Source organism: Penicillium maclennaniae, assembly GCF_028827695.1.
Source record: "Penicillium maclennaniae strain IBT 15551 chromosome Unknown utg000008l:1.0-3552695.0:1.0-3555053.0, whole genome shotgun sequence".
Classification (NCBI taxonomy): Eukaryota; Fungi; Ascomycota; class Eurotiomycetes; order Eurotiales; family Aspergillaceae; genus Penicillium; species Penicillium maclennaniae.
Genome location: NW_026623220.1, coordinates 2,164,477 through 2,191,917, shown reverse-complemented (window position 1 = coordinate 2,191,917; position 27,441 = coordinate 2,164,477). Strand labels below are relative to the sequence as shown.

At 51.7% G+C, this 27,441-nt stretch overlaps 11 protein-coding genes across 11 annotated transcripts; 6 read left to right on the top strand and 5 right to left on the bottom strand.

Moving 5' to 3' along the window:
- Positions 1-9: 9 nt before the first annotated feature.
- On the bottom strand, positions 10-2,378 carry N7477_009810 (transcription factor domain-containing protein; the record flags this gene model as incomplete). Its single annotated transcript, XM_056971471.1, has 4 exons — positions 10-1,983; positions 2,009-2,149; positions 2,186-2,238; positions 2,297-2,378. 4 exons carry the CDS (start codon positions 2,376-2,378, stop codon positions 10-12), a joined length of 2,250 nt encoding a protein of 749 aa, XP_056818450.1.
- A 664-nt stretch (positions 2,379-3,042) lies between these two features.
- N7477_009809 (uncharacterized protein) lies at positions 3,043-5,071 on the top strand (the record flags this gene model as incomplete). The annotated part of the gene is given in 8 exon segments (XM_056971470.1): positions 3,043-3,472; positions 3,523-3,600; positions 3,652-4,086; positions 4,149-4,192; positions 4,204-4,297; positions 4,354-4,757; positions 4,810-4,887; positions 5,021-5,071. The coding sequence occupies 8 exon segments, from the start codon at positions 3,043-3,045 to the stop codon at positions 5,069-5,071; spliced, it is 1,614 nt and encodes a 537-aa protein (XP_056818449.1).
- A 493-nt stretch (positions 5,072-5,564) lies between these two features.
- Positions 5,565-7,231, bottom strand: N7477_009808 (uncharacterized protein; the record flags this gene model as incomplete). The annotated part of the gene is made up of 2 exons (XM_056971469.1): positions 5,565-6,467; positions 6,521-7,231. The coding sequence occupies 2 exons, from the start codon at positions 7,229-7,231 to the stop codon at positions 5,565-5,567; spliced, it is 1,614 nt and encodes a 537-aa protein (XP_056818448.1).
- Positions 7,232-8,255: 1,024 nt separating this feature from the next.
- Positions 8,256-10,012, bottom strand: N7477_009807 (uncharacterized protein; the record flags this gene model as incomplete). Its single annotated transcript, XM_056971468.1, has 5 exons — positions 8,256-8,543; positions 8,612-9,065; positions 9,123-9,268; positions 9,318-9,710; positions 9,758-10,012. 5 exons carry the CDS (start codon positions 10,010-10,012, stop codon positions 8,256-8,258), a joined length of 1,536 nt encoding a protein of 511 aa, XP_056818447.1.
- Positions 10,013-10,879: 867 nt separating this feature from the next.
- N7477_009806 (GTPase BMS1) lies at positions 10,880-14,648 on the bottom strand (the record flags this gene model as incomplete). Its single annotated transcript, XM_056971467.1, has 4 exons — positions 10,880-14,221; positions 14,291-14,380; positions 14,440-14,510; positions 14,591-14,648. The coding sequence occupies 4 exons, from the start codon at positions 14,646-14,648 to the stop codon at positions 10,880-10,882; spliced, it is 3,561 nt and encodes a 1,186-aa protein (XP_056818446.1).
- A 617-nt stretch (positions 14,649-15,265) lies between these two features.
- On the top strand, positions 15,266-16,255 carry N7477_009805 (urea carboxylase-associated family protein; the record flags this gene model as incomplete). The annotated part of the gene is made up of 2 exons (XM_056971466.1): positions 15,266-16,001; positions 16,059-16,255. 2 exons carry the CDS (start codon positions 15,266-15,268, stop codon positions 16,253-16,255), a joined length of 933 nt encoding a protein of 310 aa, XP_056818445.1.
- A 598-nt stretch (positions 16,256-16,853) lies between these two features.
- N7477_009804 (uncharacterized protein) lies at positions 16,854-17,222 on the top strand (the record flags this gene model as incomplete). Its single annotated transcript, XM_056971465.1, has 4 exons — positions 16,854-16,868; positions 16,918-16,958; positions 17,012-17,080; positions 17,135-17,222. 4 exons carry the CDS (start codon positions 16,854-16,856, stop codon positions 17,220-17,222), a joined length of 213 nt encoding a protein of 70 aa, XP_056818444.1.
- A 515-nt stretch (positions 17,223-17,737) lies between these two features.
- N7477_009803 (alpha-ketoacid dehydrogenase kinase family protein) lies at positions 17,738-19,152 on the top strand (the record flags this gene model as incomplete). Its single annotated transcript, XM_056971464.1, has 2 exons — positions 17,738-17,940; positions 18,006-19,152. The coding sequence occupies 2 exons, from the start codon at positions 17,738-17,740 to the stop codon at positions 19,150-19,152; spliced, it is 1,350 nt and encodes a 449-aa protein (XP_056818443.1).
- Positions 19,153-19,208: 56 nt separating this feature from the next.
- On the bottom strand, positions 19,209-20,731 carry N7477_009802 (putative 2-methylcitrate dehydratase (PrpD); the record flags this gene model as incomplete). The annotated part of the gene is made up of 2 exons (XM_056971463.1): positions 19,209-20,347; positions 20,401-20,731. 2 exons carry the CDS (start codon positions 20,729-20,731, stop codon positions 19,209-19,211), a joined length of 1,470 nt encoding a protein of 489 aa, XP_056818442.1.
- Positions 20,732-21,328: 597 nt separating this feature from the next.
- On the top strand, positions 21,329-23,298 carry N7477_009801 (uncharacterized protein; the record flags this gene model as incomplete). The annotated part of the gene is made up of 3 exons (XM_056971462.1): positions 21,329-21,370; positions 21,431-21,553; positions 21,670-23,298. Coding segments are annotated over 3 exons (1,794 nt in total), but the record flags the coding sequence as incomplete, so codon positions are not given.
- Positions 23,299-23,887: 589 nt separating this feature from the next.
- On the top strand, positions 23,888-25,972 carry N7477_009800 (aminotransferase-like domain-containing protein; the record flags this gene model as incomplete). Its single annotated transcript, XM_056971461.1, has 9 exons — positions 23,888-24,058; positions 24,162-24,198; positions 24,286-24,317; positions 24,381-24,423; positions 24,478-24,645; positions 24,700-24,776; positions 24,829-25,245; positions 25,290-25,652; positions 25,715-25,972. The coding sequence occupies 9 exons, from the start codon at positions 23,888-23,890 to the stop codon at positions 25,970-25,972; spliced, it is 1,566 nt and encodes a 521-aa protein (XP_056818440.1).
- Between the last annotated feature and the right edge of the window lie 1,469 nt (positions 25,973-27,441).

The following is a 27,441-nucleotide window of genomic DNA, read 5'->3' as shown; positions in this document are numbered from 1 at the left end:
TAACCAGTGCTAAGTATACCCCGGAGACGAATCAGCCTCCAATAAATCCGCATAACTATCCAGTGACCGCCCAATCAAATTGACCATCTCCCAGATATAATCCGCCGTGAAAAGGCGCGCCCAGAGACGGGTCACCGCCGCACTGAGCCTGGTATTCGTAGCCAGGAGCCACTCGCGCGACACACCATGCTGCACCTCCATGACCATTTCCAGCACAAAGTCCCGTAAGCGGGTCTCCTGCTCCGTCAGCCCGGGATCTGGATGTGGGACCGTGACGGCTTCGAGCCACTTGGCCAGTAACACGGCGCATTCCAGCGAGCAAAGGGCGTGCTGGTTTGACCAGAGCGCCACCTGGGAGTGGGCCACGAATCCGATGCCTAGCTTGACGGGGGTGCTCAGGGCGTGGGCGCAGTGGAGTGCGGCGCGCGTAAGTCTATCTCCGCGGAGAACGTGCAGGTTGTCTTTGAGACTTCGTGCTATTTGGACGGGATCCCAGGTCTGTAACTGCCTTGTTGATCCGCAGTCGGCATTCAGACGGATGTACGCTAGCCGAAGCAGGGCGGCGGAAGTAAAGGAGAGTGGTCCATGAGGACTAAGCGGATCGATCGATGACTCTTGGTTTCGTTCCCAGCATTGGCACCACCTTTCGAGGGCTTGTTCCACTGCGATGAGATCGGGCGTTGGAGCGATCGCTGGCTTGATGCGACTGTACCGGGAGAGAGCGAGTCGATTGGCTTTGGTCATGAGCCAGATGTCCTGTAGCAATGCGTGAATCAACACGTAGCCGCCGAGCGACGAGAATTGCTCGATTTCGCTATGTGGAGAGAAAAGCGAGGAGAGCGCATCCTGGAACTTCGGCTCGCCGAAAGCTTGTCGGCGTTCAGCTTGCCATATCTCGGCCGTGGGGGCTTGCCACTCTTTTTCGGTGCAGGGTAAGTCGAGCGTCATCTCTTCCGTGAGAATCACGGGTGGAATATCGAACACGATTGTATGGATGTTGAAGAAACAGAAAACAATGAGTTTTAATCGTTTGACGCGCTCGCGCCAGACCCAACTGGCCCACGAGCCGTCATGATCAGGCAAGAAATTCAGCCCGTCTTTTCGTAACAGCATTCCCATCATGCTTCTGATCGATAACGCTTCGTGATAGGGCGGGTCATTGATGAACCAAGAGGACACGGAGATGAGCATCAGAAGCGCTTGCGTTGTTTCAAACGTGTCGACATCGAGTGTTGCATTCGCCGCTAGCGTGGTCCCGGACTGATAAACCCGTCGAAAATGCTCAATAGTGACCGGCTTAGCGAGCTGATAGAGACGCATGCTGGTATCTGGCTCTCGACAATAACGTGCTCCAAGAGCCGCCATAGATAAGAACACTGGAGCCCCCATGGACTCGACATCTTGAGTCGGCTTGTGCACGACTGGATAGTGATCGTGGAACCCTGTCAAATATCCTGTGAGGCATCGAGATAGAGCATGTCGTGAAGGTAGGGACGGATTAGGTACTACATTAGAGTATTCCTTCAAGGAATGAAGCAGCCTGTCTCGGCATTGAGCAGTGACCGGGACGAACCCCGTGGGTTGTCGAGTCTTTGAACTTGGCTGGAAACCTTCCGGCTGCAAAGATGGCAATTGCGCCCCATGTCGAGGTAAAACAGAGCTTGATGGTGTGGACGCTGGGGTAGAGACCGTCGGTGGGTCTCTTTCAGACTGTGCATAGTCTGTGACTGGAGAGAAGGGCACGGGCGGGAACAGTGGCAAAGGCTGAAAAGCTGGGGAAAAAGGGTGACTCGGTAGCGGTACACTATCCAGAAACGAAGTAAAGTCGTTCCCATCGAATGGACCAGGCGGGATTCCGCCTAGTGAATAGCTAAAGTCGGCTCCCGGCATGGGACTTGCCGGCTCTGCGGATTGGGGATCGGGATTTGGCATCCGGGCCATCATCGGTGTACGATGTACGGAAAGTGGGGGGTTGAAACTGCTCTATGTTCCCCGAAAGTGCATTGACATGAGCATGATCGGCCACTACCGATGCGAGAGTATCTAGTCCATCGGAGACTGGATGAGCCGACGACGGCGATTGCTGCCGGGCAGGGCTGGCCCCCTGATGGGAAAGCCGTTCATGACGGGCCAGAAGGTCTCTAGAATGCTGTCAGGATGGAATGCGGCGGATTCAGAGATTCACTGACTTGCGCGTGAAGGCCTTTGGGCATTGCGCGCAGACATAAGGCTTCTCTCCTTAGTGTCTGCGGAGGATTAGTGGCTATATACACACGGACCACGAGATAGAACCTACGCGATCGATCATGGCGCTGCAAATGCTCTAGACGGGCAAAAGCCCGCGGGCAACGCTGGCATTGATAGGGCTTGCTGCTCATCGCTCATATCTATTAGGTGATGTGTGACGTTGAATGACGAAGGTGAAGTTTCGGGGAGATGCGGCGCAACTCCAGCTCCGCTTGCATTATGCGACGATTTGAATCATACGTTCTGATTACAAGATGCTCGTAGGCGCGGGTCTGATCGACAAAGCTAGCGAAACTCGGTGCTTTATTCTTTTGGCTACTTTATAAATTTTCCAATTTCTGCACACTATTGATGTTATTCTGCCGGGAATTCCCCAATATCTCGATGCCTCGGGAATTTCTCCAAATTGGGGATTCTCAAAAGTGGAGAAGTTTACTCCCAAAACGGCCAAAGAATTACATTCACATATTGTCATTAGCCCAGGAACTAAGACTTATGTGGCCCGGACAGCGCAATCGGCTACGAGGTAGACACCTCGGCACTACTTCCGGCTTCATCTGACGCGTCTCTCCAAAAACACGCCCTTCCGCTTACCCTAGCAAGTGTTGCGGTTTCGATAAAGCCCAACTCCACCCTATCCCGACCCCCCAGTGGAGATGTTCTCCAATTTATCTTGTTTTTTTCATGACTCTTGGGCCCACGGCTTATCAACATAAACTCCATGGAACCCTATAAAGCACGAAATGCGCCCCCAAAAGGAGGGGATCCACCACATTCGATCATTTTGCTCCCGCAATGGATCATAGCGACCCCAGCTCAGATTGTTCGCTGGCCGAACCCATGGAGATCGAATATCGTTACCTCGAGCTGGACACTCCGCTACCCACTCCAGCGATTACGCTACCTCCTGGCCCCGGTCAGTCGGCGCCTCCTAATGCTCCGAGCTTGGAAAAATACATTTCGCCGTTTTTGTGGCCGAAATGGCGCAAGTCGATGATGACCTATATTGCCTGCGCGGTGACTGCGCTCGCTGGTTATTCCGCTGGTGAGGTCAGTCCAGCATCAGAGGAGTTGTGTAAAGAATGGGGCGTGAGCAGCGTGGTGTATAATTTGAGCATTACGATTTTCTGCATTGGATTTGCTCTGGCACCTATGGTTCTGGCTCCGTTCTCCGAGATCAACGGACGCCGGCCGATCTTCATTGCCAGTGGTATTCTCTTTGTCGGTATGTTCAATTGCTCTCGAGATCTGGGTAATTCTTACTGACTGAAATAGCGACTTTGATTGCATGTGGAGGCACACATTCATTTGGCGGGCTATTGGCTGCCCGATTCTTCCAAGGCATTGGTGCATGTACGGTCACTTCTTCCCTTTGATATACTTGCCATTCTAACATGTCTCTAGCGACGTTCTCCACCATGGTTGGCGGAGTTATTAGTGATATATATCACGCGCAAGACCGAAACACTCCCATGGCCCTATTTTCTGGCGCCGCACTCTTCGGAACCGGCCTAGCGCCTCTGATCGCCGGCACAATCGTGACACATTCCACCTGGCGCTGGATCTACTACTCGCACGCCATTGTCTCGGCTTTCTTCGTCGTTATCATCTACTTCTTCTTCAAGGAGACCCGTGGAAGTGTCCTATTGAGTCGCAAGGCCCACAAGCTGAACAAATACTACGAGCAGCTCGAAGAAGCCGGTCATGTCGGCGTGATCCTGTCGAGTGAAGAGTCCAGTGACGAAAAGTCGACTCGCCGTATTCGATGGAAGGTGAAGAGCGACGAGCAACGAGATTCTCTGGCAACAATGATCCGGATCTCGGTGTATCGACCTTTCCGTGAGTGATGCCGGAAATTTCATGTGCTGGAAAACATCGCTGACAATGAACTCAATTTACAGACATGCTTTTCACTGAGCCCGTGGTCTTCTTTTTCTCGGTGTGGGTATCTTTTAGCTGGGCTACTCTATACCTTCAATTCGGATCCGTGCCCTTGTCTTCAAGAAAAGCCACGGCTTCAACATCGAGCAGACCGGCGCCGTATTTGCTTGTGAGTCAATACAGACAACCCCGCTCTCGAGATTCATAATAGCTAACTTCGATCAGCCATGTGCGTTGGCGTCATCTTGATCACCTGCATCAGCATCTGGCAAGAGAAAATTGCCGCCCACTTCGGCAAGCTCTCCTCCTCCGCCGAAGGGCGTCTCTATTATGTCTGCATCGAGTCGATCTTACTACCAGTCGGCCTGTTCTGGTTTGGTTGGACATCTTACTCCTCCATTCCCTGGATTGTCCCAGCGATCGCCGTCGGCTGTGCGACCATGGGCATTTTCTCTATCTATCTAGCCACTTTCAATTACCTGGCAGACACATACCACCGGTACGCTAGTTCGGCAATTGCAGCCCAGTCTTGCTGCCGGAACTTGCTCGGTGGCGTCTTCCCGCTCGTGACGGCTGCTATGTTTAATAATCTTGGTTTCCAGGGCGCTTCGAGTCTCTTGGGTGGCATTGTACGTTCGTCACTGTCAGCTTTGATTGAAACATTAACTAATGATTGTGTAGGGCCTTCTACTCACTTTGGTCCCCTGGGTTCTTGCCTTCTACGGACCCAAGATTCGGGCTAGAAGTAAGATGGCGAGTGTAAGTTTTGCTTTTCCGTATGCCTGCATTTTTATATACTGACTACGTGATAGGAACTTGCTCATTAATTGCATGTGATCATGACCTCATGTTAAAAAAAGATTTTTAGACATAGACATAAACTAATGTATAGAACAAAGCATACGAAGCAAATAAAGTTACTCTTGTGTTACCGCCGAACTAGAAGTATGATTCACATAGGTCTCAAGAAGCCGCTCTGACTTTACTTTACTTTCTATTCGCATACATGTAAAAGGGTACCATGGAAAAGCAACAAGAAGTGTAAGAGGAACGTGAAAGTCGAGAAACAATGGAAGAATCAAGTGTGGTGGCCCCTGATTGTCTTCTCGATCAGACTGTTGCAGATGTGTGATTACGATGGGTCGAGGCATGTGCCCTGCCAGCCCTTCAGGATTGATCTTGAGCTGGCCCGGGGCCATAGGCACTAGTGATGATAGCATGAAATTCCACAGGACTATTCATTATGTAGTGCACACTTGTGCAGGGCAAACAGATGCGCATGCAAACGCCCAGCGACCTCAGAGTCAAGTCTCCAACATCAGTAACGGATCGCTTTTTCGCTTTTTCAAATGCATTCATCACCTCGGGGGAAATGCCTATATATTCATGCCAAAACAAAGGCAATCTCTGCAATTAATTTTCCGCAGAATTAAGAATCACCTCGACTGTGCATGATCCCCTTTAGAAGCCTGTCCCCTGAGCCCAAGACGATGCGCTGTAAAGTGTGCATCATCGTCACTGTCACTTTCCATCTGGTCAAGAAGGCGGTCAATTTCATCCCCTGCGCCGGCTTCAAGGCCCAATCCGTGCGTTTTTGACGGGAACCCTCGCCCTCCAGATGCTGTGCTTTGTGAGCTTTGGCTGTGAGTTGTCATTCCATTTTGCTTGGAATAGAGTGACTCGTTCAGGCTCTTTTGTGCGGCGGGTGGCTGTAAAGGCCGAGGACTGGAGCGATACCCAGAGTTTTCAGGACTGGACATGAACATGAGCGTTTCAATTGCGTCTTGTTCCATTGCACTATTCTGAGATTGGGTTCGGGACCCGTAGTATCCATCTTGTGCGGATGTAGGTGCTTGTCTATAGGGCGCAATCGACGGTGTTCCAGGTCCCACTACGGATGGGGAGCCGTTCAACGGTCGAGTGATCAAATGTTCTTGATGTGAATGATGTCGTCGATGGCGGCCATATTGGCTCCGCTCAAATGATTTTGGGACCAAATTGGGGTTAGGTCGCCGGCGACGAGAGTCCCCATTTGATGATATAATATCAACAGGAGGTGCCAGCTTGGGAATGGCAAGAAGTTTGCCGGAGGTTATTGCTGACTGTGAACGGTGATGAGAGGGGAAGGAGCGGGGTGTGTCTGGCGGTGATGGTTCTAAACCAGGTGGCCGTGTTGGGTTTGAGGCCGTTGTTGATATGGCACCATTCGGTGCTGGTGAGCTCAATGAAGAAAGGGTTGCGAGCCCGCGCAGTGGAAGTTCCGCGATTTCACGCGATTGGCGGGCCTTCTCTATTTTGGCAGCCGCATACGAAAGTCGGGTTCGAATATGAATGGATAACTGGATATGCATTAGCAGTGCTCGTCATGGAGGAGTTTCGAGGTATTCAATACTTGTGCAATCCTAGTTCCATGGGCCGGCGAGCCTGTACTCTTTGAACGCCGGCGTGTAGCCCCATTGGCATCGGAATCCTGGTATGCTGCCAAATTGGACGAGACAGGCTTGATATCCCCACTAGCGGTTCTTTTATGGCCCGGCGTAAGTTTCCCAACCCCAAATCGCGAACTTGATTGCCTCCATGAGCGCAATGGCCCTAGGGAGTCTTCGCTTTCTTTCTCTAGCTTCACATCTGCATGAGAGCCATCCAACCCTTCATTTCCATTCATTGAAAGTGACTTGAATGTATCCTGAGAATGCGATATCCTCTGTTCCGTTGTAGGTGTTGATGAATCCGAATCCCGCACGCGCAGGCTATCCTCCATAGATCGGCTGGAATCGTTTAATGAGGATAAGGGTAGACTGGGCAAGGACTCGGTGAAAGCACTGGCGGACTGCAGCTCTGATTGCCGACTATCGCCCGATGTATCGCTACCGCGTTCTGACGATTCAACGTAAACATTCGAGCAGTCCTTCTCATGCGACCCGGCATTCGACCCATTTATCTGCAGGGATAGTTGTTGGGGGGATCGTGGGACCTGGATATCCTCTGACAGATGTGTTTCTTCTGACATTGGTGATATCGAATTGCTTACGAACTGGATGTTCGCATTGGCCTCCACATGGGGAACCCCGCGTCTTGACGGGGCGCCATAAGGGTCGTTCATGATCAGGTGGGCTCACTGTGGAGATGCAGTCAAAAGAACCAAGGACAAATCCAGCGATACGCGTCTACGCTTCAGAAGCGCGATGAGGCCACCGCGCAAGCGATCTAAACACGCGAGACGTTACTGCTTGCCCCGAGTCACCGCATCTAGACGACACTGAGAAAGTCCGACACGGAGCAGAGGGTCGCAATACCAACGATCAGGATCTTAAGGCCCTCAAGAATTGTCGGGAGGGTGCAATTCCTGTGCTGCGGGTATCTGGAGCATCTGCCCGATCCAGTGTCGATCGACCAGCACGCGCAGTGTTGAGCACGAGGCGAACCGGTCAAGTAGCAGCTTCCGCGATAAAGAACCCGATGGGCTGAGCAGTACGTATAATAATCAAGATTGGCCAGAATGTAAGAGTCGTCAAGAGCGAAAGACCGTGTTATGACTGGTTTTGGAAATTCGAAAGAGAGAGATGGCGTCGTCGGCTTTCCATCTGCGGCGACGCGTGCGAGACACGGTCACGTGGGGTAGTGTCAGTTGCAGATGCGCAATTGATTGCTTTATCTTTTGGTGATGAGGGGTTTGGAATGACTGGAGATTTGACAGAGAACGTTTAATTGAGGCTTGCTCCAAGTCAATCCTTTGTAGTCCGACCGAGTAACCTAAGGGGGCTCAGACATTATCCTCTTGGTTATGCGGGGCCTCTGTCTAGACAATCTGATGAAAGCCTTTCAAGACTTACTCTTGCCTCTTGTCACATGCATTATATTACTCAGGCCTCGATAGACCTCTGCAGTATGTTTAAAAAGATACTGTATATGGTTCATCCTGGATTTCTTGAGTTGTTTCCTTGGCCAGACCGTACGGGCGTTTGAAGACACTTGAGATCTAAATGCGTGAGATCAATTCACAGGTCAATGAATCAGCCGTTATACGGCGTCGGTACAGTTATCTGCATAGAAAGTAATGTATAGTTAAGTACATTTCCCGGTCCCAACACTTGACTATCGTTGGAGAGGACATCCAGGGGCCAAGATCAAGGGCATCCACTTGAGGGATAGTTGCAGCTGCTAGTCTCACCACCTCCGGTAATTGACACATCAGTGAAAGTAAAGTTGGAACAGCTGTCAGAACCGCACAGAATGTAGTAATTGTAGGCATCATCGGTGGCAGTGCCGGTGACATCGGTGAAAGTAACGTCGCTAATGGTGACGCCGTTTGTGGGTTCGCCAGTGGGACCACCATTGAGGTAGTCCTGCTGGACGTCAATACCGTAATCTGAGATTTCGGACAAGGTGATGTTCTGGTAAACAATGTTGCTAACCTGTACACATTGTTAGGATTTGTTCTTCCTGATGGCCATGGCGATTATGGATCATGAACCGCACTTACGCTGCCTGTGGTGTCAGAGTTGGACTTGATGCGGCATCCGTTCTGACTGTTGACAACCTGGGAGTTCTTGAAGGTGACTCCGTCGACGGTGTTGTTGCTCTTACCGCCAATGGAACCGATGCTCAGACCGTGGCCTCCAGAGCAGTAAATGTTGTCGACAACGATCTGGGTTCCACTGGTGACAGCGACGCAGTCGTCCTGATTGTAGACCTCGATGTTCTCGAGGGTAATGTAGTCACTGGAGGAGATATCGAAACCGTCGCTGTTGTGAGCAGCTGGGTCATCGCCACTGGCGCTGTTGGGTTCATCACCGGCAGTGTTGTTCAGGACAACTCCGGAAATGGTGAGGTGCTCGGAGCCAGTAATGTCGAAGCAGTGGACTGGCCAGTTCATGATGTTCAGATTGGTGATCTTGGAGTTGTAGGTATGCTTGATGACGATGAAGTGATCGGGCCTGGCAATTCGAGTTAGTAAATGGAATTGAGACCCGTCCCGATCATTAGATACATACTTGTCCTGTCCTCCATTGGAACCCTTGCCATCCCAGTAGGCCTCACCGTTACCCTGAATCACATGGCCCGAAGCACCAGTGATGGTAAGATCAGTTCCGGAGATAATGATGGGGTCGAAGTCATCGTCAAAAGTATCGCCAAAGGTCTAACAACAGTCAGCACGGAGACGATCAGACATCATGTGCTGTACTTACAGTAGTACCAGCAAAGGTAACGGTGGTACCAGTCTGAAGACTTTGCAGATCAATGGTGCTAGAGGCAGGCGCGTAAAGATCAGACAGAATGATATTGGTGCAGGATGCGACGGCAGAGGAGAGTGATTCGTATTCGGACACAACACAGGCCGAGCCAGTAGCAGCAGCGGCATCGACAACGGTAGAAGCGAAGGAAGAGGTGGGTGCCTCGGTGGTAGCAATCGCGGAGGATGCGCTGACAACCGGACGCACACTTTTGACTAAAGTGGTCTGGGAGACGGCAGGCGTTTCGATGGACACGACGGGGACGGCGCTAGTTATAGCAGGGCTAGTATCAAGTGGCGTGGCGCTAGTCAGAGCAGCAGCACTGGTTGTGATAGGAGTTGATCCGGACTGATTGTTGTTAAATAAGGTCGTCTTTCATGGGAAAAGTGACTTACTCCAGGCGAATCAGTGGCCCAGGCGGTATCGAGGCAGTTGCAGGCGCTCGAGAGGTGTCTTGGCTTGAAGTCGCAGGCCGAGGCGAAGGCTGGGAGACCGGTAGTCGCCGTCACGACGCTCGCTGTGAAGGTAGCGCAGAACGCGGAAGCCTCGGCAGCAGAAGCAGTGTATACCGAAGCACAAGCATGGCTGGCAGGATTGTTGCATCCCAAGACCAGGGGAACGAAAGAGAGTAGGAGCGCACTGCGCATCATGATGAAAGAATGAAATGGAAATGAGTGACATGAACAAAAACCCTGTGTCTACTTAGACGTGGTTGAAAATGTTCTTATATAGACATAGAGGCTTGGCCAAGCAGGCGTGGATATGGCTTGATACTACTGGTGGAACTGGAGCTAGAACTCGACCTCGAACCTCGATGAATACACTAAGAACCGTCTGTTGTATACGCCATTGCAACTAAACTGACTAGCGTCGGCCTCCTCCATCCACCAATGAGTTCCGGTACCCCTGCATCTGGAACGTGAGACGCCTCCTCGAAGATGACACGGTCATGACCTGGGTACATTGAAGCATAGCTCCAATTCACGAGCGCGTCAAAGCTCAAATCGACGGCTTAGATAGTATCATGCTCGGATCATGTCCTTCAGGGGTGAACTAATGTCACTAGATCATCGTTTCATATTGAGCGCAAGCACTGGGGGATGTTTCGGACTTGTGTCTGTGTTCAATTAAAAGTAGGTCCTGAGTGGGTCGGTTTGAGGCTAGTCTTCAGTGATGAGCTTGGCAAATTGTCGAGCCCATACTGATTACATTGATCTTTCCCGGGCATCTTGACGCAGCCTTCGCGCTAGTTCCACCGGTGGCTACGCATGGCGTGTTTCATCCTGTGTTGCTGGCCAAAGATCCACTCTTGGCGTGAATCAGTGTGATGGACACCGGAAGAACTTCGGCATCGTGGATTGGCCGAGATGTATGGTATACATGCCGGGGGGGGGAGGATAAGGGGGAAATCCACTGAGTCAAAAGATAAGGTACAAGTAAATTTTTGGTACGAACGCCATCTATGCAAGACAAGCCCCATTATCCATCACGACGTGGGGCAGTATGAACAGTCACGATTACTTGCGCTTCTTTCCACCGCGGCCACCACCGGACTCTCCATCGGTATTCTTGCGCTTCTTGCCCTCACGGCGCCAGTAATCGTCGCGCTCTCTCTTTTCACGGGCTTCCTTCTTCTCTAGACTGTCCGCAACCTTAGCACGGTAAACCTTGCGCCGCTCTTCCTGTTTCGCTGCACGTTTGGCGGACTTTTCGTTGCGCATCGTGGTCAGCTTCTGCATCAGATCACGGGCCTTCTTCTCTTCGCCACCGAGGACGACAGCGCGCTTCTGCATGTAGGTCTGGTCGTTGCGCTTCTTCATCTTAGTGATCTGAGAATTGAAGGGCAGGTCGGCAGCCAGCTGCTTCGGCACTCGCAAGGGGTTGAAGTGGCGCTCCTGGCGCTCGATCTTGTGGTAGGCCGAATCCTTGTTCATCGGAGTGGGAATGCCTTGCTCGCGGCGAACTTCACCGGTCAAGCGCATTCCTTGCCAGCCATTCTCAGTGCTACCCTCTTCTTGGTCGAGGAGGTTGGTCACGGGATTATAGAAACGGTGAGGCTTGATCGGGTACCATGCGCGCAGGAAGACAATATCACTCATCAGAATCTTGTCCTCGAACGTAGCACGGAAGTGACCTTCAGGCTTACTCAAAGCCTTCTTTATTTGACCGCGAATACCCGAGACGGTCCGGATGGACGCGCCCTCGAACTTGGCAATCTCTAGGGAGGAGTTGAACATGTCCTTGATGAAGGCAGTGTTCTTGAAGATCTTATAAGGCACACCAGTAAGCTTCAGCTTCTTGACGATCTCGGTGTGTTCATCAACGTTGAGAACAACACCGGTCGCGGCAATGCGGAACCCGGGGTTCTTGTTAGAGAACGATTGGACACAGCAGAAACCAGTGTTGGGCGCCACGAGCGGACCGTAGAAAACGCCGAAACAATGCATGTGCTCAGGAGTATATTTGAGCATGCGGTTTCGAGTACGACTGTCGGATGTGCTGTACATGGGAATTGATTGGAAGCGACGCCAGCCAAGAGAGAAGATCAACGGGTCATTGCTTTTCAAGATCTTCTTGTGCCAACGGTGACGCTTGATACGGACCTGTACGTATCCGAAGCGGTCCTCAGTAGGGGCCAGACCTCCGACAATGAGGGGGAAGCGAGGGTTGAACTTGGACGCAAACTCGTAGGGCACATTCTCGAGGACAATGCGGGCGTAAGTGCCGGCCTTGAAGCCTTCGGCGCGGGCACGGGAGGATGGGTCTAGCGTGTCAAACTCGGCGCGGTTGATATCAATCTGCTTTTGCATCTTGGCCTTTTGGAGATCGTACCAGTCGTCCTCGCCAAACTCCCCTTCGAGATTGTCTCGGACTCCGTCCTTCGCATTACCGAAACCTTCACGATCTTCTTCTTCGAAGCGAAGCTTCAGCTCTTCCTTTCTCTTGGCATTGCGCTCACGTTCAGCTTCCAAGTCCACAGGAGCTTCTGAATTTGCGCCTTTCTCGTCATCGTCCTTGTCTTCTTCGTCCTCGCCATCGAATCCATCAAAGGTTTCGCCATTCTCGAGGTCCTCGAATGCTCCATCGCCTTCGTCATCAGAATCAAGGTCATCCAAATCGCCTTCCTCAAGGTCGTCATCAGAGCCATCGCCCGAAAGCCTGGCGCTCGCGAAACGACGTTTCAAAGATTCGATCAGTTCCTCGTCACGCCACTTTCGCTCCAACTCGTCGTAGTCATATTCAGGAACCGCGCGGAAGTCGGCTTGGTCCTCCTTTTCGGTGTTGGTCTTCTTAAAGAAGTCGTCACCTTCCTCCTCGTCCTGCTCTTCTTCATCATCATCATCCTCATCATGCTCGCCACGCCACATTCGGACGACGTCGACGGGAGTGATGGACTCATCGTACAGCATTCGTGAGAGGTCATTGACGCGGAAGGGTGGGCGCTTTCCATGGAGAGCCTTAGCGTTAGCCAGCATGTTGTCCTTCCATCTGACATTGCCCTCTTCATCTTCCTCGTCGTCGTCCTCTTCATGGTCTTCGTCTTCATCTTCGTCCCCGCTTTCAAGCTCTTGGTCTGAAACTGAGGATATGGAGCCGAGGTCAGAATCACTGTCCGCGAAGGCAAGGTCTCCGTCTTCTTGACGAGAGTTTCCATTCTGGCGTTCTTTGAAGCTTCTCTCGAAGTCTGCGGGTGCAGAAACATCATCTTCTTCGTCGCTTAGGTCGTTCTCGTCCTCTTCGCCATCAAGTTCTTCATCCTCATCATCCTCTTCCTCGTCGTCCCCGACGGCTTGGATACGCTCGGCGTCAGCAATCCGAGCATGTCTGCGATGTTTACGACCAGTCTCGTCATCCTCGTCCGCCTGGTCAATTGCCTCACCACCGCGGAAAAGACGCACACCCTGATCAGCCTCGCCAAGCAATCGGCGTTCGCCCTGAAGACCGACCACAAGCTGCTCACCGAGACCCCGACGATCCTCATCCTCTGACTCATCATCAGAGCCCCTGTTAAAGGTATTGGTTTTGATATCAATGTAGACAGCATCTTTATCGACCAAAACACCACCAACATCGGACATCGGAGCAAACAGCAGTTTCTGCTTCTCACCAAGCTTACGCCTGTTGCTCTTGCCAGTCGCCTTGGCCATCTGCTGATCGGCAAAAGGAGTCGGGCACGGGTCAGGCAGTCCTTCAATTCCGGATACGGTCAAATCGCCGACACCGGGAACATGCACTCGTGCACCCTGAGCTGGGAAATTGGTTCCTCGAAGATATCCATACAGCGCAATGGTACGGTCACACTTGGGGTTCTCTTCGATCTTGGTGGGAGGAGTAACATCCAGGAAACGATCTGCCAGGGCATACGGGTGGGAGTTACGCCACACAAGTGGACGAGGGGTCTTCATGACAGACAGGAATCGAGACAAGTTGTGGACTTCGCGATCAGGATATCGGCCGTTGATCACACCAGAGAGGTAGAAGAGCTTGGCACCTTGGTAAAGCTCACTCCAGAAGCGATGCTTAAGGCGCTTCTTGGTCATCTTCAAAGTGCTTTGCTTCTTGAAAAGATCTAAGTGGGTAAGGATACCGAAAACGTTACCCGGCATACCGCTTGTTGACAGAGCATTTAAGAACTCCATAGTCTCCATCTCAAATCCGTAGTTTCCATCTATCATGAGGAGGACGACATCGGCAATTTTGGACACATCGATCATGGCTGCGAGGGAGTCGGACGGACACTCCATGAAGGTGAGGCGCTGCTTCTTCGAAGTAACGATAGTTAGGGGACCTTGAGGCGAGCTGAGAGTCTGCTTGGTGTAGCGGCGGATCAACGACTTGATGAGTGTGGTCTTGCCGACCTAGAGTAGTAAAGATGACAGATTAGGCTCAGGCTTCACAGAACAAATAGCGCCAGAATTCCAACTTACACCTGGGGGTCCAACAACTGCGACGACCGTGGGAGGAGCCTCCTCAGGCATGCGATCCACCTGAGGCACATGAAGTCTCTTTTCCTTGACCTATAACAGCAACCAAAGTTAGGTTTCATATACCATCCGCAAAAAAAGTCCGTACTTACATCGTGCGACCGCGCAGCCTGTCTGTTAAGTTTCCCTGTTTTGGAAAAGGCGAAGGCCTTGGGGTTGTTACCTGAATGATTCAGAACGGTCAGCAAGACATGCGCTTCGCAATCGGGGCTCGAAAGCAATCTCCGCAGATTTGTGTCGTACCCTCGTATTTCTTCTTCTCCTTCGCGGGCCTATGAGACCTGTTCGATTGCTGCTCCATGTTGCAAGCAAAGAGGCCTCGGACCTCACAGCTGCTCTTCTGCTAAATTAAACGTGAAGAAGCAACAAAGGCAAGCTGTGCAGCGGCGACATGAACTTGCTCGGCCAAAATTATTATCGGGGATCGGAAGAAAATGGAGCCGCTCAAAAAAAAGATTGGATTGGTTGGGTTTAGCGTGAAAGAGCTTCCCTGAGGCATCAAGGCACAAAGGCAACAGGGCCGTAAGGCTACAATCATGAACAGTGGACCGGGCCGGTCTCTCCTCGATAAGAACTTACCCCTCTCCTCGGGCCGATGTATTTGCAAACCACGCTTCTACCTGGAAGCTATTAGCTGAATGGTGACCTGGTTTGTCATGACTTGGTTTATTTAGTCAATTATCGGGACTTTCTCCGTAAATTCAATGTTTTTTATATCAAGTGACACACGTGTGGAGTCTCGCGAACACCGTCTATCAAATATCAACTGAGTATGCGGGGCAAGTCCCATCCATGGGTGATAACGGACGCCCCCGAGGCCATGTAGGCTATATAATGGTGATTGTCCCAGTATCTAAGAAGACCCTGTAAAGTACATCCTGGCGTCTCAATCTCTCCAGTGTATACTACGAATACGAAATGACTGCTCGTCGACCTCCCCCAGCCTATGATGCGCCTCTGGATTCGGAAATTCATGCTACTTCGCAGCTTTACCGGTCTATCTCGAAGACCGCAACAGACCCCGCAGCACGCCTCTCCAGGGACTCATTTACAATTCGGCCATGCTCCGGACAGGCATGGCTGGTGCCCGCGGGCCACATCTGCCGCTTAACGACACCCGAGGGCCCGCAAGTGGGTGATCTCAACATTTGGAATGCCAATAACCCTCGGGAGCGAATGTGGGCTGCACGCACCCGACAGATTCACGCCTCTCACGTCTCCGTCGGTGATCGCCTGTGGTCCAATCTGCCCTATCTGCGGCCACTTGTGACCATCACTGGAGACTCGCTTGGCGGCGGGCAATTATATGATGTACTGGGCCCAGATGGGAAGCGAAAGCCGGATCTTGTCTTTGGTAGCACTCCATTCGGAGGACGAGTCCATGACTTGATGGGTACCCGATGCGATCCCTATGTGAATCTTCTGATGGGCGGCGAAACTTTCGACTTTCACTGCCACTCGAACCTCACGCGCTCGGTGGCCCCCTATGGACTGACGGAACTGGATGTTCACGACGTGTTGAATGTATTCCAGGTTACGGGGTTGGACGAAGAAGGAAAATACTTCATGGAGACTTCCCCCGCAAAGGCCGGAGATTATTTTGAGTTCTTTGCCGAGGTCGATGTCCTCTGTGCGCTGTCTGCATGCCCCGGTGGTATGTTTCAACCCCACAAGAGCGAATTGTGAAACGGACTAATCACGCTTAATGCAGGCGATCTTTCCAATTGGGGATGGGACGACAAGGAAGGCGGTATGGGAGCTACTTGCCGTCCGCTTGGAGTGGAAGTATATGAGCTGGCAGATAAGAAGGTCCTGGACGATTGGAAAGCACCGCAGAGCCCCAAGTACCGGGGTTTGCACGGAATGAGCATGCCACCTCGTGCGCATGATGGCTTCGTCGGGCTCTAATATCTCGCTTTGAAAAAGGATGAAGGGCGAAAGGAAAGCGCCATAACTTGCAGTATCTCCACGTGACCTGCCCCGCGTTCATGCATAGCGTCATCGGGGCTCATGCTGCACTGTTACATCAACATAGGCTGAATCAAATCATCGATGCAAGGGAGGACTGTTCAGCGTACGGGGGCGCGAGGAGCGCGAGGGGCGCGGGTGGCATACTGCGCAGCGAGACGGACCAGGCATCTATATTTGTGAGATAACATTGTAACCTAGGGTCAAAGAGAATCTTACAATTTTTGGAGGTCGGACAAATGGGTAGACCCGGTCACGGTAGTGTAATTTCCGTAGTGCAATGTCAAGAAACCAACGCGATGGCCCGGGGACGTCCAAAAAAAGGCAGGGCAGTGTCCAAGGTACTTTATAAGTGTGGAAATGGCGTAAGACCATAGCCCCTCTTATCAGCTTGCTTCAGACGGCGCGTCCCGCCAGTATAAAGCAGAGCCCCTCCCCTCTCATCCACCTCCGCTTTTCTTATCTAGCTTCAACTCACACCTTGATCTCAACGCTACACTACATCAGATTTTGCTCTTCATCTCGGAATTCGTCAAACATGCCTCTCTACAATGTAGGTGAATCCGGTGTCTGTCAGGAACCCTGATGCTAATAGTACACAGGTCACCCTGAAGGAGGAGTCTCCCATGGAGGAGCTCGAGAAGTAAGTCGTCTTTGCCACCCATTATTCAAACATCACAACTAATATCTTGACAGGGCCAAGCAGGACGCTCAGGCTAAGGGTGGAGTCATCAAGCATGAATACAGCCTCATTAAGGGTTTCACGTACGGGTTTCACTTTCATTCTACTCCGTGCCAGGCTAATCGGCTCTCAAATAGTGTCGAATACCCCGATGACCAGGTCAACGCTCTCGAGTCATCCGAACACATTCACGTCGAGGAGGATTCCAAGGTCTCAACTCAGTAGTCGGCTCCACAAGAAGACAACTGATCCCGACCGAAGACACTCTTTCCTTCCTTAGTCTCTCTTAGGCCAAAGTACAGTACGACTGTGGTAGGAAATGGGGGCTCTTTGCTTTAGCACGATGGCTTGATACCATTACCTTCAATTGTCATCTGCTACGTTCTGTACATATTATCCGTAGTGATTTTCAGCAGTGGGAGCTGTCCCCCAGCATAGTTGATGATCTTAGTTAACGAATTTCATGGACACCATCTGGCACCATATAGATGTACCTACAAGGCCAAGTCTTGTAGCTGTGGCTTACATAAATATTCATTGTAGCTCGGGATAAGTATTTAACAATCAAGTTGATTGGCTAAAACCGGTAATTGAACCGCGACATCTTGGTTGCACGCAGGGCCGACGATATCCGTTGACCATGGCGCATGGAGATCCCGGGGATGTCACCGCTTCCTTCATCTTTCTTATCTCCGCACTCCAACCCTCCCCACTCCCTCAACACAACCTTGAACGGCACAATGGTAGCCATGATCTCTCGAGCCCAGCCCTTCGGAGCTCAAAGATCGCTCCTCACAGCACATTGCCATTCAGTGCGCCACTTGTCGACACAGACCAACAGCAATTGGGGTGGCCGACAGACGACTCCAGACGTCGCCAAAGATGAGGTTGCTACGCTCGCTGCTAGCCCTCGCCGACCACTAACTCTTGCAGACTTGCTTAAGTGAGCTTGAAGACAACCAAAGGTTATCAAGAGAGAAAAATAGACTGACAAATTGTTTTTCCTAGGCATGGCCACCCGCCATTGTCTAGAGATGCGCTTTTGGCCTCGGCGAATTTCACCCTTTCACTCCTCCCGGCACGACTGGCATCACGAATCCAAGCTCTACGAAACCTCCCCTTTATCGTCGTGTCTAATCCACATGTGTCAAAGATCTACCACAATTACCTCCATTCGCTGTCAACCCTCCTACCCTACCAGCAACGCCAGATAACCACATTAGAGGAAGAGCGCCAATTCGGAGACGTGCTAGCCGATCTCGTACAGACACATACTAATACAATACCTGTTCTCGCACGTGGATTTCTCGAATGTCGGAAATATGTCAGCCCAGAAGACGTGACGAGTTTTCTGGACACTCATTTACGTGCGCGTATCGGCACCCGTTTGATTGCCGAGCAACACCTGGCTCTTCATTTCGCCTCACAGCCAGTTGGCGAGCAACCGAAGAACAGCGCCGAGCCGCCGAAGCCCAAAGAAGCGATCCCCTCGAATTATATCGGCGTGATCGACACCGCGCTTCAGCCGGCACGTATCATCCGGCTATGCGAGGACTTTGTTGGGGAGATCTGTGAGCTCAAATACGGGGTGCGTCCCCGCCTTGAGATTGGAGGCGAACCTGAAGCTGCTTTTGCCCATATCCCAGTGCACGTGGAATACATCATCACAGAACTACTGAAGAATGCGTTTCGGGCGACCATCGAGTCTGGCAATGAGCGCGAAGCTATCGAGGTGACGATTGCAGCCGCACCGGACGTTCCCGGCCATGGGCGTCCAACTCAAGGAGATGGTGATGCGGCATACGAACTTGATGAGGCCATGGGATATCCGAATCCGTCATCACAGAGCATCACAATACGCATTCGCGATCGTGGTGGTGGTATCCCGCCTGAGGTTCTGCCTCACATTTGGTCATACAGTTTCACCACATTCTCTGATATGGATTTTCGTGGCTCAGAAGATGGTTCTATGGATGCCTTGAATACTATTGCTGCTAGTGGTGGTCATCTGAGCAGTATTGCAGGCCTTGGATATGGATTACCTTTGAGTCGTGCGTATGCCGAGTACTTTGGCGGCAGCATCGCAGTTCAGAGTCTCTGGGGATGGGGTACGGATGTTTACTTGACATTGCAGGGAGTTGGAAAAATTGATTGATGTGTGGGCTTAAAAAAGTTATGGCTCGCAAGGTGGAACGGTAATCCCTACTGATTCTACAGTTTCGCATCGGCTGTCGGACGAGCAAGCAGGTCCACAAAGTCATGAACTAGCATATCGTCCTGCTGGACTTCCTCCAGAATATGTGCTGTCTCTATTCGGGAAAACATGTGTGCCATATTTTGCTGAAATTTTGCTTCGACTGCGGTCTCGGTCTTTGGATGTCGCATGTGTCCAACAGGGAATTCGACCAAAACTTCTGGAAAGACTGACCCGTCGTTGAATATGACAGTCAGGCCGTTGGCGATACTTTTCTTGTCCAGATTCAGGTAGTCCTGGGTTAGATCATGATCAGGGACAACAAGAATTTTATCCCGGAGATGGGTCAGATACTCGCAGGTCGTCCATGGACTTGTATCTAGATAGTCTCTGGTGTCGGGAGCGGCACCCTTCAAGATGGTCAGAGCAACGACATATTGAAGGCAGTGATCGCGATCGGCAGCATTTCGCAATGGCCCCGTTTTGTTGATGATCAAGTTGGCTGCCGCAGTGGTTCGCAGTTCAATCCTTTGTATCTGCGCCGCTGGATTCGACAAAGCTTTCCCCTGGAACCTGCGCAACTGAATGAGAGCTGCTTCAACGGCCGAAACTGCGTGCCCTTCCACTGGCACCGTCTTGAACAGCACATTTTGGATTGTCCATGTTCCAAACGGCTGGGGAAAGTGGAAGCCTTGTTCGCCAAACGTTCTCGACCAGAACCCCCACGGCTTTGCACTTAGGGCCTGTGCAGCACCGGGCTGACCTGCCCGAACATACAATGCGAGTTGCACTCCGCGCCGAGCAGCATCGGCTGCCGCCCAACCTTTTCGTGGAATTGTGTTATCGCGGGACCGATAGACACGGGTTGGCTGCCCGTCCAACCAGACATGCGAAATCGATGCCATAGCTTCCTCTTCAGTGAGTCCAAGTAACCAGGAGACCGTGGCTGTCGATGCCAATTTAACTAGTACGACATGATCGATGCCATAAGCATTGAACGAGTTGCCCATTTGATAACATCCTTGTATCTCGTAGGCTTTGGTCAATGCAATAAGTAGCGTATGCAGTGTCAAAGGTGGTCCCTTGTGGATATATGTTCCCGATACCGATGCCCGCGACAGCCAATCCATCACGGCAAGGATACTTGCGAGGTTATCTGTATGCGAAAGTCAACATGAGCTGAATCAGTATTCCTGAACTAGCCATTACCTGAAGGGTGACCCCACTCTACACCACCAAGCGCATCATTATGATCTAAGTACCGAATCAAAGCACCGAAGGCAAAGGTGCCTTCAACGGGATCTACTTGTAAGTCTGTCCCTGGAACCCGAAACCCATGCGGCGTCGATGTCTCGCCGAGTCCTGCGTCCAATAGGTTTCGACATTCGAGACTTATGGCTGCGGTTTCGATGGCACATCCTAGGGTGTCGAGTAGTGCCATCCGTGCTCTTTTCCATATCGCATTGTTGTTGTCGTCTATCTCATAATGGAAGACATAATAGGCAATATCGGCAATGGACCGGTCATATGGAAGCGCCATGAATAGGTAGAGATCAAGAGCATTAATGCTTGGCCTGGCGCAACTTTTTTTTGAGCGATACTCGTTTTCTTATATGCACACGGAAAAAGACAGCTCAACGACGTTGATGTACTACCTTGGAGGAACACAGTAACCTCCAAGCTGATCGGCTCATTACAACTCCTTCAAAGTCCCCGTGACGCGAAATGCCCAGTTCGCGCAATTAAACAGGAAACCTTCCCCACTAGAATCTCAATGCCGTACTCGTTACCCTCGGCTCTTGCATGACCAAGGAGAAGATGGTGGGACAGGACGTGGCGTGGGCTGAGAGTTGGGGATACCCCCCGCGCCTCCACTTGAACTCTCCACTTTCGGCGTTATGTCCGATGGGAGAGGAGTGCCGCGCTTCTCCGAATCGTTTGCTTTATCAAGGACTCTACTTTCTGAATTTCTCCTCACTGTCACGTTTTGATCCGAGTCTCATTCCTTATCATCACCATTCTACATCGACAAGTGTAAGCCTGTGAGCCCATCAGTGCGAAAATCAAACGCTGTCATGTACGTCCGCGCTGTGCATTCATTCCACTTATCGAATTGCAAGATCTCATTTTTGCTAGGGTGTACACTGCATCTTTCGCCTTTTTCGAAGCCCTCTGGGAGGTACAAGGAATCTTTTTCCTCGACCAATTCACTTGAGTGGAGAAAACTTACAATGTACAGGGAGGTGTCACCCATGTCTTTGTCAATCTGGGATCGGACCATCCCTCTATCCTCGAGGCCATGGTGAAGGGTCAGAGGGAGAGCAAAGACCGATTCCCCACGATCATTACTTGCCCCAATGAGGTACGTCGATCATGACACCATTGTCCCAGAGTGCATGACCCCCGCATTCGAAGCTCTAACCCCCGCTTAAACGGCTATTCCCAGAGACTATACGACCCCCACTCATTATTTATTAGATGGTCGCCCTTTCAATGGCCGATGGCTACGCACGCCTGACTGGAAAGCCACAAGCCGTAATTGTCCACGTCGATGTCGGAACACAAGGACTCGGCGCCGCCGTTCACAACGCCTCCTGCGGACGCGCTCCTGTTCTGATCTTCGCTGGTCTTTCCCCCTACACAATTGAAGGCGAGATGAGAGGCTCCCGTACGGAATATATCCATTGGATCCAAGATGTACCCGATCAGAAGCAGATTGTCTCGCAGTATTGCCGTTTCACGGGGGAATTGAAATCCGGCAAGAACGTAAAGCAGATGGTGAACCGAGCACTGCAATTCGCCACCAGTGATCCCCAGGGACCGGTATATCTGCTGGGTGCGCGGGAGGTTATGGAGGAGGAAATTGAGCCTTATCAGCTAAACCAGGCAAATTGGGTGCCTGTTGCGCCAGCCGCTTTGCCCGCGTCCGGAGTCGAGTTTATTGCAACGGAGCTAGCCGCGGCTAAGCACCCTTTGGTAGTGGTCGGCTATACAGGCCGGAAGTCTCAGTCGGTGAGTGAGCTGGTCACATTAGCGAATAGCTTCAAGGGTATCCGAGTGTTGGACACCGGCGGCAGTGATATGTGTTTCCCAGCCAATCACCCAGGATGGCTGGGTCTGCGGTACTCGGGCCATGATCTTGTGGGAACTGCTGATCTAATCCTGGTCATTGACTGTGATGTTCCCTGGGTTCCTACTCAGTTCAAGCCGTCCGAGTCGGCCAAGATTGTTCACATTGATGTCGATCCTCTGAAGCAGCAGATTCCCGTTCACTACATTCACTCTATGGCTACTTTCCGCGCAGATTCTGCCACATCGCTCAAGCAAATTAATGACTATGTTGCGAGCAATGAGCAGCTGCAGCAGTTCCTTCGCTCTCAGGAGAACATCAACATGGGTCAAGACCGAGACAAGGAGTATCGGAAGCGACGCCAGGAGATCGCAGATTTGGCTGTAGCACCAGAAGGTGGTGATGGTGCTTCGCTGAACATCAACTATCTCATGTCACAGGTTCGTAGCGGATGCCCAGACGACGCCATCTGGGCCGTTGAAGCTGTCACCCTCACCCATTTCGTTGCCGATCAAGTTTCAGCCACCTTGCCGAACTCTTGGATCAACTGTGGTGGAGGCGGACTGGGCTGGTCTGGTGGTGGTGCGCTGGGAATCAAGCTGGCGTCTGACGTGGAACATGGCGGCAAAGGCAAGGGCAAGTTTGTCGTTCAGGTAGTTGGAGATGGCACGTATCTTTTCTCTGTGCCTGGATCTGTCTACTGGATCTCGCGCCGTTACAACATCCCCGTTTTGACCATTGTACTGAACAACAAGGGTTGGAATGCCCCGCGCCGCAGCATGTTGTTGGTCCACCCCAATGGTGATGGTTCCCGGGCTACCAACGAAGACTTGAACATCTCCTTCGCTCCAACACCCGACTATGCAGGCATTGCTAAGGCCGCAGCAGGTGGAGAAATCTGGGCAGGCCGCGCTTCGACCGTGGCGGAATTGGCACAGAAACTGCCCGAAGCTATTCAGAGTGTCCTCAATGGAAAGGGTGCCGTGCTGGAGGCGCAACTAGATGGTACCACGGGCAAGTACATCGAGAGCTCGTAAGAGACTATACAGAAGATGCAATAGAACACGCCTTACACCCTACACCTTACGCCTTACATGTGTAGTCCGAGCGCATAAGCTTATCGCGCCGATGCCGGCGATAGCCTTATCTACGCGGGGTCGTAATCAACTTTCGGTATCGGCGGTCCATACACCGCCAGATTAGCCGAGCAGCGATGGTTTTGCGGGTATCCAGGGTACCGATACCAAACCCCTCCAAAGCATAGACGCCACGCCCTTTGACAAGGTTGCGATTGCACCCCTGTACTGGCGACTCTTAGATAACAGAAACTCACCGCAACAATGCCGACTGGCTCCTCCACGCTTTCTCCAACAAAGTTTTGAGATTTGGGCTGCATTGATGAGTCATGGTGGTTCCAATCGGAACCGCGCAGCCGGGTGGATATCGCAGTTTGTCAATTCCACCGTTGGCTCCAATTCGCCTTCGCTCTTGTCTTCTCGTGACTACACTTCGCCTTTAATACTCGATTGTGCCCGTACTCCCTCCCAAGACCGAGACGCCCGCTACCCTCTCGTAACCAAACTACCTGTACCGATATTACACCCGCCCAACTAGTTCGCCATCGCCATGAGTCCGCCCGCGCCACTGGAGGTTGATATGGTGGGGGTCACCGATACCTCTGCTGTGCCTGTTCCGGATCCTTTGACTGTCAATGGTGTCCCGGCATGGCGTGAAAAGATGGGCCAAATGCCTACTGGGGTTGCGGCGGCGTGCAGCAGCGATATGTTCAAAAGCCCGGTATGGTACCTGAATGTGGCGGAGTCTGAAGATTGCGATATATCTACATGCGGAAGAGGTGCGTTGAATGCGTACTGATCAGTTACACTATTGGACATTCTAGGCTTGCTATTCCAAGCCGAAGGCTAAACGTTACGATCGTAAGTGTGGTTCCTTTGGCGGGCGACTGGCATTGTTTGCGCCGCATTGTATACCTTCTGGTAGTATTATGCTAATTGTACTCGAAGATTACTTCTCTCTTGAGGCTAAGTCTCGCAAGGTTGGTAATCTGGTTTTTTGCCACATAAGTCTGCCCAATGCTCATACCAAAACCTATTACTAGGCCTCTACGCTGAAGACCGCGGCGCAATACCTTAAGAACCCTGGTATGCCTTTTGAAAACTGAAGTAGTATCGTTTGGAGGCTGACAATTTCTCAAGGAATGATCTCCCTTGGTGGTGGCCTGCCTTCCGCCGATTATTTCCCTTTGGAGAGCCTCGACATGAAGGTCCCCACGGCGCCCGGGTTCTCTCCGGAAGCTACCAAACAGAGCGGCACTACCCTGCACGCTGGAAAGCATGATATCAAAGAAGGAAAAAGCCTTTATGGTTTGTGATCCGAACTCGACCCGGCTAGAGTATGACTGACGACGTTTGTCATAGACCTTGAAATTTCTCTCAATTATGGCCAAGCTACCGGAGCTGCCCAGCTTCTCCGATTCGTCACTGAGCACACTGAGGTATGATTACAGCAGTTTCAATTATTGATAGGTCATATCTAATATTTGCCAGATTATCCACCACCCGCCTTATTCAGACTGGCAGTGCACCCTGACTGCTGGTAGCACTTATGCTTGGGACACCGCTCTCCGTCTCTTCTGCGAGCGTGGAGACTATATTATGTTGGAGGAGTACACGTTCGCGAGTGCCGCCGAAACCGCTTGGCCCCTGGGTCTTAAGGCCGCGGCCATTGCGATTGATGAGCAGGGTCTCATTCCCGAGGCCATGGATGACCTGCTCAGCAACTGGGACGAAAAGACTCGCGGTGCTCGCAAGCCTTTCGTCCTGTACACTATCCCTACCGGTCAGAACCCAACCGGAGCCACCCAATCGGCCGAGCGCCGCAAGGCTGTATACAAGGTCGCACAGAAGCACGATGTCATCATCGTCGAGGATGAGCCCTACTACTTCCTGCAAATGCAGCCCTACGTTGGCCAGGATGCTCCTGCCCGCCCCCACCCGCCAACCACGAGGAATTCATCAAATCCCTTGTCCCTTCGTTCCTAAGCCTTGACGTCGACGGCCGAGTGGTGCGATTGGAGTCCTTTTCCAAGGTCGTCGCTCCCGGTAGCCGAGTCGGCTGGATTGTCGCCTCTGAGCAGATCATAGAGCGTTTTGTTCGCAACTTCGAGGTTTCCTCGCAAAACCCCAGTGGTATCTCCCAGCTGTTCCTCTACAAGCTGCTGGATGAGCACTGGGGCCATCTGGGCTATCTGGACTGGCTCATCAACCTGCGCCTGGAATATACCCACCGCCGTGACGCATTGCTGCACTCGTGCGAGAAACACCTGCCTACCGAGATTGCGCACTGGGCACCCCCGGCCGCGGGCATGTTCGTATGTTGAATGCTCATTACCACCCAGAAACTCACCCAGAAATGCTACTAACATACTCCTAGCATTGGATCGAGATCGACTGGAAGAAGCACCCCGGTGTCGCCGCAGGCAAATCACGGGAGGAAATCGAAGAAGAAATCTTCCTTTCCGCCGTCGACCACAGTGTTCTCTTGTCCCGTGGTAGCTGGTTCAAGGCCGACAGCTCGGCCGTAATGGAGAAGATGTTCTTCCGTGCAACCTATGCTGCTGCCTCATCCGAGAAGATCGACGAGGCCATCTCGCGCTTTGCTGAGTGCCTGCGAGATCAATTCAAGCTGTAAAAATGGAGCCAGCACTCCGCAAATCTTGACTAGGTAGGTTGTCAACAGTTCGAGTCTACGCATTTGGTGTGTGTATTTATTGTTAGAATTTAGATGGTTGGAAGACTCTGCGAGCTCACTCTTTGCTGGAAACTCCTCGACTTTGATTTTCATATTGCATGAAACAGCTCCGGTCATCAAATGAGCAGGCTAGGACTCACATCTTACATAGCGTGCACACTATGGCATCAATGAATGCAACCACCATAGGTTGTTTTGTTTTCCGACGAGGATGGCTCTGATTTTCATGTACGTCACTTGGTGAATGACAAAGCCAAGAACAACCAAGTAAAAATCTAGAAAGAAATTTGCCCTCCTGAAATGGAGATTCAGTCATCATCGATATCCAATGAGCCCCTGGTCTCACCCCAGGACCTCTGTCATCAAAAGGATAAATGAGATATTCGAGAGCGTACTTGTTGGGAAAGTGGCTAAAATGAAGGATGTTTTCTTGTCGCCAATATCTTTGTCGCTAGTAGTCCTGAAGTGCCCAATCAAAACTGCCGGCCACTATACCCTCGTGAACCATGATACTTCAGGTCAGTCCCATATTGCTCGACGCTCTCGCTTTTTACACGCACAACGAAATGTAATCCTCGTAGACGTCGCCATGGCGAATGACGTTGCCCCGAGAGCCCCGAGCCAATGGACCAAAGATGCCGTACGCAAGCACACTGGGCACCGAGATGCTCGTACGTTGAGCCGCGATCATCCTATTTCCGAACTCTCTCGCGAATAGAAGAAGTCCATGTTTGACCACAACACCGGCATCAATTTGATGAACTCGGTGGGTGTTCGCATGCAGAGAGTTGATTTCTTTCTTTCTCTAGTCGCTTGCACTGCGCTTAGATGGAGTCGCTTGCACTGCGCTTAGATGGAGTCGCTTGCACTGCGCTTAGATGGATTGGCGTGGATCTAGGCGCTCTTAGTGGGAAGATTTCTAAGTGACCATAAACTAGCGTCATGATAGCGTGTTCAGGAAATACAAAGAAGCGACGAGAACGAGACGTGCGCACAAGAATAGTCCCCAAGGCCCCTAAAACGTGCGTCGATTGCGGCCTCAGGCGACAATATCACGTGCGCCCCTTGATCGTGGCCACCTCGTTGACGGTCAAATCCGACATTGACTGGCAACAGCGTCTAATTCTATCTTCATGATGAAGGGATGATCTTAATTGCCCTTTGCAGATAGCGTCGACGTTATTTCACTGACTTCAGAACTCCGCTGGAGGGAGAAGTCGCAGTTGAAATCCCATCGAAATTCATATCAGGTACCCCGACTGCTTCTTTGTTCTACGAACGTAGGTTGGACTCTCACCCCCGCGTTGTGCTTTCATTCTTCTTCGTCTTCGTGCATATGGCGACTGGACACATTTGAACTTCTTTACTCTTCTCGTTGCTGCGACTTTCGCATCAGAGGAAGCTCGGGC